Source organism: Gadus morhua, chromosome 14, assembly GCF_902167405.1.
Source record: "Gadus morhua chromosome 14, gadMor3.0, whole genome shotgun sequence".
NCBI classification, from domain to species: domain Eukaryota; kingdom Metazoa; phylum Chordata; class Actinopteri; order Gadiformes; family Gadidae; genus Gadus; species Gadus morhua.
Window position 1 is genome coordinate 7264407 of NC_044061.1, and position 10000 is coordinate 7274406.

Here is a 10000-nt window from a genome sequence, read left to right on the forward strand (position 1 = left end):
ATCCTTCATCACTGCTTCCCCGATCTCTTTTCAACGTATCTGCTTTATGTTTTGTTCGCCTTCCCTACACACTGTACGTGAGGAACCAATAGTAAAACGTATTTGTATGCATTCCTTAGACTCTAATCAACTTGACAAAGGCCTACTTGTCAGCATACACAACGTTTGAGCCCCCTCCTCTTCCTCCCATGGTCTCTGCCTATTCACCTCAGTTTATGTTGTGGCGTGCGTGCCCTGGCGTTTACGTGCGTGTGCGTGTGCTGGCGTGTGCGTGCGTGTGAGTGACACATGTGACAGACCCTCCAGAATATCATCCAACCTCCCTTTTTCACCCATTCCCATGGATCGTATTACTGGCTGCTCGCGCCGCACCTCTGAGCCCACCGCCTCTCTGCCAATCAGAGGCCACCATTCAGACACACGCGCGCGCGAACACACTGGCACGCTAACATACTCCCATCCACGCGCGCGAGCGCGCCCCTCTCTTCGCCGCGCACACGTGGTGGTGAAACATCAGCAAGGACACCAGCAGCAGCAGCAGCACTGCGCTCGCTCTCCCACCGCCACCGCCTTTCATGCATCCCCGCTAGTGGTTTCACCTCGCGCTCTTTGCGCGAAGATGAGCGTCAACGTCTCGGTACAACAACCTCCACGTCTTGACGCTTGCGTCGGGCGCTAGACCTCGGACCCCGGCAAGGACAGACAGGAGGACATAAAAGGGAGAAAATAGGCTACAACGCTTTATCTCTCTCTCTCTCTCTTTCTCAGCATCACTCTACATTTGACTGGAACGGAGTGCGGTGGCAAGGCGGTAGTCGACGTCAGAGAGCTGTTATTTGTCTACATTCGGTTCTCAACCTCTACCTGTGTCTCCCCCGCTTGGCTTTTTCGTTGAGCAGGTTATTGTGCCGTGAAGAAGGGGCTCTGAGCTCTCTCAGTACCGTGGAAATACCCCTCTTCTCTCTGTGGTATCGGGCGGCGCGCTGTCAGCGCGTGCCTCAGTGAAATCGGTGCACGGTGGATTTTGCCAACATGGAGACGGTGGAGAAGGAATGTGGGGCGCTAGGGGGCCTGTTTCAGGCGATTGTCAATGACATGAAGGTACGTGATATTTATTTTCCATTCGGTTCATATTGTGCGTGTGTGTGTGTGTGTGTGTGTGTGTGTGTGTGTGTGTGTGTGTGTGTGTGTGTGTGTGTGTGTGTGTGTGTGTGTGTGTGTGTGTGTGTGTGTGTGTGTGCGTGCGTGCGTGCGTGCGTGCGTGTGTCATGCTCATTTGCAGTCGCACGCCCTTGACGTGAAAACCACCAATGGATTAATGGTGACAAAGCTCAAGTCTAATTAAGGGTGGCGTTCTTGAGTGCTGTTTCATACATCCTAGCCAGCAAGGTTTGCCCGGATACAAGAGGACCTACAGGAGGCCTAGCATTACACTGACACATGACAGCCGCACGGCCCCGTTATGCGGCGGCGGTCTGGGGGGCTCGAGGTGTGAGGCGTGCAACCCGAGCGTAGAGGGGGAACGACGTCGTATTGCCTCGGGAAATTCCGCTACTCAGAGGAATTCGGTTTTTAATTGATTCGTTAAGATTAATTAAGGTTGTTTTTTGGGCGGAGGGGGGCAGAGGGGTGGGGGGGGGCGTATGCCTATATCTGTAGCCTATTCATGTTAAACTAGGATCAAACACATTGGCGTATGATTTGCTGCCTTTATGACAGATGCCCTCATGTATTGTATTGTCTTGTGTATTGGACGGGCAGAATGCAGAGTGCAGCGTCATTGATTTGCTGTCCGGCTGGGTTGGCACTGTGAGATACAAGCGTGAGAACTCGGACAGCCGTCAGACACCAAGCGATAACCGACTATTGGCCTACTGTGAGCCTGTCATATCCCGTCTCCCCCCATGTCCGTCATTCTGTCTGTCTCCCCCCATGTCCGTCTGTCTGTCTGTCTGTCTGTCTGTCTGTCTGTCTGTCTGTCTGTCTGTCTGTCTGTCTGTGTCTGTCTGTCTGTCTGTCTGTCTGTCTGTCTGTCTGTCTGTCTGTCTGTCTGTCTGTCTGTCTGTCTGTCTGTATGTTTGTCTGTCTGTCTGCCTGCCTATTTTTCATTTCACACACCGAATGATCCATCGCCTCCTCTATGCCTATGTGTGCGCTCCGCTATGTGTGTCTGCCGGCCATGCCTCAGCCTAGTCCATCTGCTTTCACTGTGTTATCATCTGTTGTATCTCCGTATGGTTCATTTGGTCACGCAAGACCCATGCGACCCCCCCTTCCCTGTTCTTTCGTCTCCGACAGATTGCCTGTTTTTCCTTCTTCTTTTTTTATCTACATCGGCATGTCGTCATTGTTTCACTGTATGCTGCCATTCGATTTCTGTCCGGCTGTTTTCCTTGCAAGTACACTGTGCTTGTGTGTCTTTGTGCTTTTCACCCTGAATCCGTCGTTCGTCATTCAGCCTGCATTGGGCGTTTCTCTGCCCCCCCCCCCCTAGCCCCGTCTATGTCATTCTGTGTAATGTAGGCCTACCTTGCTTTGGGATCCGCAGCAAGAGGCCTGTTCGACCGGTGAATATTTCTCTCTGTCTGGAGAATGGACATAGATGGGCATAGTTCTGCGCTCTCTATTCTGGTGACTAATATGTCTAACACAGACCAGGGCGAAGTCACAAAGGTTGTGTGCAGCAATGTGAATGTAAAGCATCACACAGACGACATTGACACCTCGTTCCAGTGTGTGTAGGCCGATTGAATGTTATGCAGACTAAGCTTTACGAGCCAAACGGGATTCGTTTTTTATGGCGGCCATCTGTGCCTCTGTACATTTGGTGAACGGTGGATTTCCCCCAACGTAGAGACCGTTGGGGGAGGGAATGCGGGGTTGCTGTATAGGGTCACTGTTTCAGGCGATGGCGAGCAACGTGACGAAACCCCCTCAGATCCTCCCTCTGTCTGTCTCCATCGTGCTCCTTCCAAACCACCTTTCACTCTCAGGTGTGTGTGAGCACAGTGTGTGCCAAGCGATGTGCCTACGCGTGTGAGACCCTATGAGGTATTAGCAGGGTGCCAATGACATTGACCTTTACATTAGGGCTGATGGAGTCGTCATGGGAACCTTGATTGAATGGGATGGAGGAACAAAGGCCCGTACGACGCACTACAGACTGTAATAAGATCCCACTCCAAAGGACCAATGGAATTAGATTGCATTCCGGTCACCAGTGAAGATACTATCGTCATCCCTTAATGTAGCAGGGAGAGCAGAAGTAGTAAAAAGTAATGATTTAATTTATACATGCTAATAAACTAATTGCAAAGTGCTCCAAGCGCTTCCCTGCAATTTCATGGAGGAAATCCATGACATTTTTTAATTTCCCATCGGGGGTAATAAAAGCACCCTAATCTATTCAAATCTGCAAAACAAACTAATAATAATCACCAAATTGCCAAATAGGTGGTCTTCGACCCACTGACTACTCTTCAGCGTTCAATCTTACAATGTATGGATTATATTTGTTCCAGAATAGCAGCTGATGTCTCATGTGAAGCAGTGGGGATGGAGGAGGGAAGGGGCGGGTAGGACACCATCCAGTGAGTCAGTGATGTCCCATTTCAGCATGTGAAGGGGCGGGTAGGACACCATCCAGTGAGTCAGTGATGTCCCATTTCAGCATGTGAATGTTCAAAGCCTTTCATCTGCATCCTCCCGCCCTCAACTATTTTATCCTTTCACCCTCCGGGCATCCGACTCAAGATGTCAAACAGTGCTTCTTCAGAACAATGACGCCATGGTTTTCATTCAGTGCGTGTTCCAGACACATCTGAGGACAGGGGAGGCGGCCAGACACCAGCGAAACGTGTTTGCCCCGCATGTTGTGGTACCAGTCCTCTGCTTTTTCACACTCTCTTTGATGTTCTTAACTATGTCAACCTGAAATGGATGTCAGTGCCCTCCACGGTCATGGCAATCGTCGCATGACTTGTGTTCTCACACACACAACTCTGTCTCTGACCCCGTAGCAACACTCCAGCATTAATCACTGCAAGTAGTATCACGACAAGTGATACTACATTAATGCTGGAAAGACCTATATATTTATGTGGTATCACGGCATGTGATGCTACATAAATGCTCGGAAAGAACCACATTTCTCTTCGTGCAACCCGTCCCGATCACGCACACAGTTTGTGATTCATTATTAACTCTATATGACGTTCTAGATGCTACAGCTCCTCTTGGTTAAAAAAAGAAATGGTTTTACCGCCAGCCGGTCATGAGTAAGTGTGTCCATCGCCCTGGTCTGCTGTTGGTGATGCGGTCCCAAGGGAGGTGTATACATTAAGGCCAGCAGTGCAGCGTTGGTGGGAATCACTTAGCCTTTGGCTATAAGTACTGTCCACTTAGGCTATGGCCGCACTAAATATCAGAAATATCCTCAAAAGGTTTTTGGTCTTCCATGCGCGCGTGGCTTGTGTTCCCCACCACCCAGAGATTATATTCAACCCAAAAAAAACATGTTGCTGCATATTGGTGGATGTGTGTATGCTTCTGAAAAAGAACATGATGTTTAATTGTCACGTGACCCAGACATCAGGGGTTAGCTTAAGTGGTCTGGATGGACATGATTTCAAATGGGTGAAAAAGAGAGCGAGGAAGGCCACATTTACTACACGAGAATAGGGCTTTTATACGTTTGCATTGACATAGCCTTCATTGCAAAATTGTGTTAATCACGCCTTTGAAAGGTTTTTATCTCAACTGCTTGTATTCAGGACAAATGGTAGTTTTGGCAATGTCTTCCCTTTCTCGTGTTTGTTATTTTTATGTTGACACATGCTAAATGTGTCTGTGTGCTGAGGTTAGTGGTTGTGAAAGCCTTTTGGACAGCAAAGCACTTTCTCTTCCTAATTCGCTGCCATCTCTCCTGTAACACACCCTTCCGTTTCGAATTTATTTTGCATTCATCACAAGAAAAATTATGCTTGCTGTGTAAATATTGTGTGTTTATGTTTTATAGGAGGAGAAGGGTCAGTGAGTTAAATGGTATCCTGTACTGCTGTAGAGATGCAACATGAACTATAAACACCACCTTCCTATGCTGCAGTCATTTGAAATATTATAAACCATCTCCCTCCTAACTTCCCCCAAATCCAATGTTAAAAAAAATCTTCTTTATCTGAGCTTGCATTACTTTACATTAAATATGTTACTGGCATTGGTGTATGTTTGTGTGCATTTGTGGCTTTTTGTGTATGCATGTGCTGAGGTGCCTGGGGGAGAGATATGAATGTGTGTGGGAGTTGCTTGTGGTAATCTATCACTATGTATCCCTTGGGGCAGTCTTGGATTCTCCAGTAATATACTACATTATTATCCTACCCAATTTAGCCCCATGTACCTCTCCATTCTCTCTGTCTCTGTCTCTCTCTGTCTCTCTCTGTCTCTCTCTCTCTCTCTCTCTCTCTCTCTCGCTCTCGCTCTCTCTCGCTCTTTCTGTGCATTGCTTGTTTTCACACACAGGTCATGGTGGGTAGTGGAATAACATAGAGGCCATGTCATTAGCTTTTAGTCAGATGGCCGTGTTGTCCCGGGCCTGAACTCTCAAGCCGTTGAGTTATTGTATGTACCTGAAAATATCAGGGGATTTTATGGGATTTTGGTTCTCCATGAGACTGCGGAGAGTAGTGAGCAAAAAGCTGTGGTCTCCTAAGTGGAAATATAAATTGTTATCTTTCTCCTTGTGTTAAGTGTGCATTGCAAGGTAATGCATATTTTTTTCTAAATCATGTTGCCAAATTTAAGGACCTCACCGTGATGAGATGACATAATGAAATACCTTGGCTGTGTAGCCAGGCTGAACTAAAGAATGTAGGATTGGAAACTTCGTCCTGAAACACTTCAATTCGTAGCCAGCTCCATTAATGTCTGTTCCAAATATATAGGGGTATTTTTTATGGGAACGCTGAAAGGTACACCATTTATATCCAACTATCTAATACCACGTGTTATGGCACACCAGTGAAATGTGATGCAGATTAACTCAACGACCCGTGGCTGGACCCCTCTCTCCAACCGTCTAATGTCACAGTTTAAATATGAATTTTAGATTGTGCCAGATAATGATGATTGGTTGAGGGTTGGTTGCCATTTGTTTATTTGCTGCTGTTGTAGTGCTAATGTTTCAGTGTTTTCAGAGTTTTCATTCAGTACTTCTTTGACCCCTTATGTCTGAGCTCCAGGTTGTTTAAATGTCGGCATGCAACTACTGACTCCTCTTGTAAAAGGCCCACAGCCTCCCCTAAAGGGCCCCTCACACTAAGTGGATTTCGGCAACTAGTGGGTTTATGGATTTCCTCAGATCACTGTACACCTCATCCATTAGACCATCTCAGGACAAAGAAAATACAGGGAAGGCTCTTGTTTATTAAAAAGATCAACATTACAAATCCATAAAATGAAGAAAGCATACTTCAGCCTCGACCATGGAGTCATCTGACTTGTATACATCGGTTGTCATGCAAGCATTAAATCGCAATGAATGAAAAACTTTGAACACGCAGACGTGCTAATGCCCTTTCCCAGAACCACAGTATCCAGCCAGTCAAGAGAGTATCCATTGTCATCTACTTCAGTGATCCTTCATAAAGGGCCTGTGAGCTGAGCGTTGTTCACAGAGAGACGCTCCAGCCCGCTGGGACACGGCTCGGAAGATGAGGCTCTCGTACATCAGTGTGTCATTAGTGGTCGGGTCTGCGGTTCGCCCCGGTTCTGTGTGGTCCGGGGGAACTTCCCGCCACCACACTGGCTTTGTTCACATGGCATGTGTGCATGCTAACAAGAGAAGGCAGAGTACGCCGGCTCTCAAGATGCTAGTGTCCTCCACCACCACAGTAAATGTGGTGGAGCAACTTGTTGGCAGGTTGTTTGTCTCCCAGCTGAAGGGTTCAATCCAAGATGTCGCCCAGTCTACCCTTAATTTAAGTCCATCTTTAATTGTGATGGTGTCCACAACCTCTCCCTGCTGAATGACATCTCTTGTATCTACAAGAGGTCACCGTTTATCCGTTTGCTTTAAAGTGTCTGATGACAAAGAAGTAAATAGATAATGTAACTGCGACTGATTCAGAGGATGGCGTGTCTGCTTGGGTTTCACCATAGAATGGCAATGATGGAAAATCGGACACAGATGTGGTTATCTTATTTGCAAGCAGGGTTAGGGTGCACGGTTTTGTTGACGCTGTCTCACTTAAAATGCATTACACCTTGTGTCTAGACACATTCCACCTTAAAAAGGAACATCAATCACTACGTGAGGCAATATGAACAACAAAGTTACAATGGTGAACCCGACACCAGAAAACCTATTTCCCAGCAGTGACATTTCCCTGTCAAAAAATGGTGACGATAAAAAGCAGTGTCTTTCTCGTTAGAGCTTGTTCAAATGTGGATTATGTTAAAGCTCTAGGGCTCGTTAGGACTTGGACGGAGATGTGTGTGTGTGTGTGTGTGTGTGTGTGTGTGTGAGTGTGTTTAAGTGTGTGTTGGAGAGGGGGCAGGGTAAATGGATGAGAACCAGAGTCCTGTATTTGTGTGAGTGTGTGTTTGTGTGTGTGTGCATGCATATGTGTGTTTGAACATGAAAGTGTGTATGCGTCCATGTGCGTGTGTGCTTGTGCGTGCATGCATGTGTGTGTTTGTGCATGAATGTGTGTGTGTACAGTGATGGGGGTTGGGGATGTTATTGGGAGCCAGCCAAACGGAGCCAGCCTCTTGCTAACTGAAGCTCTTTGTCAGCCTGTCAGATCCTTCCCATCACACTCAGCTGTTCACTGTAAAGTGCACTGATCGTTATGAACAAGGTGCACACAGACACAGAAAGAGAAGCTTTGGTCAGAGAAACAGTGTGTGCAACAATGAACTTAGCGAATCAATATTATCTTGTTCCCTGGGAGTGAATAGAAAGCCCCATTCATGCTCTGTATATCGTTGTTATTATTTAATAACAGTAGGCAATGCGGGGAGATTGTTTTTTTGTATTGGCGTGACAGTATGTGCACTTGTGTGTGTGTGTGTCTCTATGTGTCTGTGTGTGTGTGAGTGTGTGAGAGAGATTGAGAGAGGGAGAGAAGGAGATAATTGACAGTACAGAGACAAAGGAAGATTGCAGATCAAACCAGGCAAGCTCCTTTAGCACTGTATTTTCCCACTCCGGTCCTTAACAGGTTAGCCCTTCAGAATGAGTCTTGTTATTAGTTGAGATAATGATTGTGGTTCATTTGCAATTTCAACAAGTAAACCATTCATACTATGCAAAATAGTAGTCAGATTATCTTTTCAAAGTGCAATTCATCTACTGATAGCAGGTCAAACTGTTTCTTTGAATGCCTTGTGTTGGTCATGTTGGTCATAAATGTTTTTGTCACTATAACCTTGATTTTCATCTTGATCTTCCGCAATATTCCAAACAATCCAAGTGTGCGGTGTGTGTGTGTCTGTGTGTGTGTGTGTGTGTGTGTGTGTGTGTGTGTGTGTGTGTGTGTGTGTGTGTGTGTGTGTGTGTGTGTGTGTGTGTGTGTGTGTGTGTGTGTGTGTGTGTGTGTGTGTGTGTGTGTGTGTTTGTGTCTGATGTGGTTGAAGCCAAATACAAGATAATGATTGATGCGATGCTATACCTAGGAAGAACATCCTACAGATAGTGGATTGGATGCAGCAATCTCATTGAAGTAAAGTAAATGGGAGCACACAATTCTACATGGGGAGCCTTGAAGTCCTGACTGCGTGTGAGTGATTGTGACCCACATCACTCTTGCATGTCTCAGTCAAGGTCGTTTATGTCACTGTTAAGGACATGCCGACATTTTGCAAGAATTTCAATGGATTGAATAGTCACACAATCCATACCTTTTGGTAATTTAGTAATTGAATAATTAGTACATTAGACCAGTACATCAGACACACTTTTACCCTAAGAGACTTGCAGTTAATTAGATACACTTCCCTTAGTGAGCAGGTATGGGTTTTGAATCTCGTCCAAGGGTTCCTACAGCCTGACTGTGTGACATTTATATTAGGAGTCTGACACTCCCGCACCACTACACACTCCTGACCCAATACAGCCATAAATACAATCGTGTGGTTGTGTTTTTTCGGGTGGCTGTGTGTGGGTCAGTGTGAGTGGGTGAGTGAGACAGTCGCCATCTTAAGTGCAAGTTGATATATTTGTGCAAGATGCACATTAATGTTAGCCTATATTATCGACGCAAGAATACAGTACTGCAGCATCCGATGTTCGCAGGAGCGTAGTGCGGAGCGATTGGCTGTGATCTTTAGCTGGTGGAGGAACCCCCTGCTGTGCCTCATCAATTATGCAGCTCGGAAGTCTAGCGCTCATCTGTCCTCATCTGCATGCCCAGCCTGCTTCAATTTGTCTGGAATTCAAATGTCCCTGTGATATTAGACAACGTGTTGTTATCAACTTGTTTTTCGTATTAGTGACCGTTTAAATGATGGTTGTTTGTACTCCAAAAAAGGTCCGGGAACATTTGAAACACGTCGGTCGTCTGTGAGGAGGATGTAAATATTGTGTTTTCACAACACTTCAAACACTTCAAATTCCAAGCCTTGGAATCCATGACCTGTGAGCCTGGACTAGATTCTAAATGGTCTTCCATCTCTAAAAAGCATTATTCACCAGTTAGCGAGAAAGAGACAAAAAAGGCTGAAGAGGTCCCCTGTAAAAATGAGATTTAAATATAAAGAGCCCACCATTTTGTAGTAACACACAAGGAAAATGTAAAACACATGTGGTGTAATGACTGAACGTAAACATCTATTGTCCAGTACAGTTCACTGTTCTCAGGAAAATAAACCTTTGTGCTGTGTATAGTTATAGGCGAGATACAAGAATACTGTATTTTCTTTCATGTTGGATACATCCAACAGAAGTGGGATAAAGAGGGGTTTTGATCCCTTCCTTCAAACCGTCACTTTGATTATCCTC

General features: G+C 46.0%; 1 protein-coding gene across 6 annotated transcripts in view; it reads left to right on the forward strand.

Annotated features, from left to right (window-relative positions):
- Window positions 1–417: 417 nt before the first annotated feature.
- The window catches only part of mtss1lb (MTSS I-BAR domain containing 2b), a 52164-nt gene continuing 42581 nt past the window's right edge, over window positions 418–10000 (forward strand). For 2 of the 6 annotated variants that reach the window (XM_030376391.1, XM_030376393.1), the window contains exon 1: window positions 420–1101. In XM_030376391.1, the coding sequence (XP_030232251.1) occupies window positions 1033–1101 (69 nt within the window). In that variant the 5' untranslated portion in view covers window positions 420–1032. Of the gene's footprint in view, window positions 1102–10000 lie in introns of all 6 variants that reach the window. The other 4 variants (XM_030376392.1, XM_030376390.1, XM_030376394.1 and 1 more) reach the window with 4 other exon arrangements.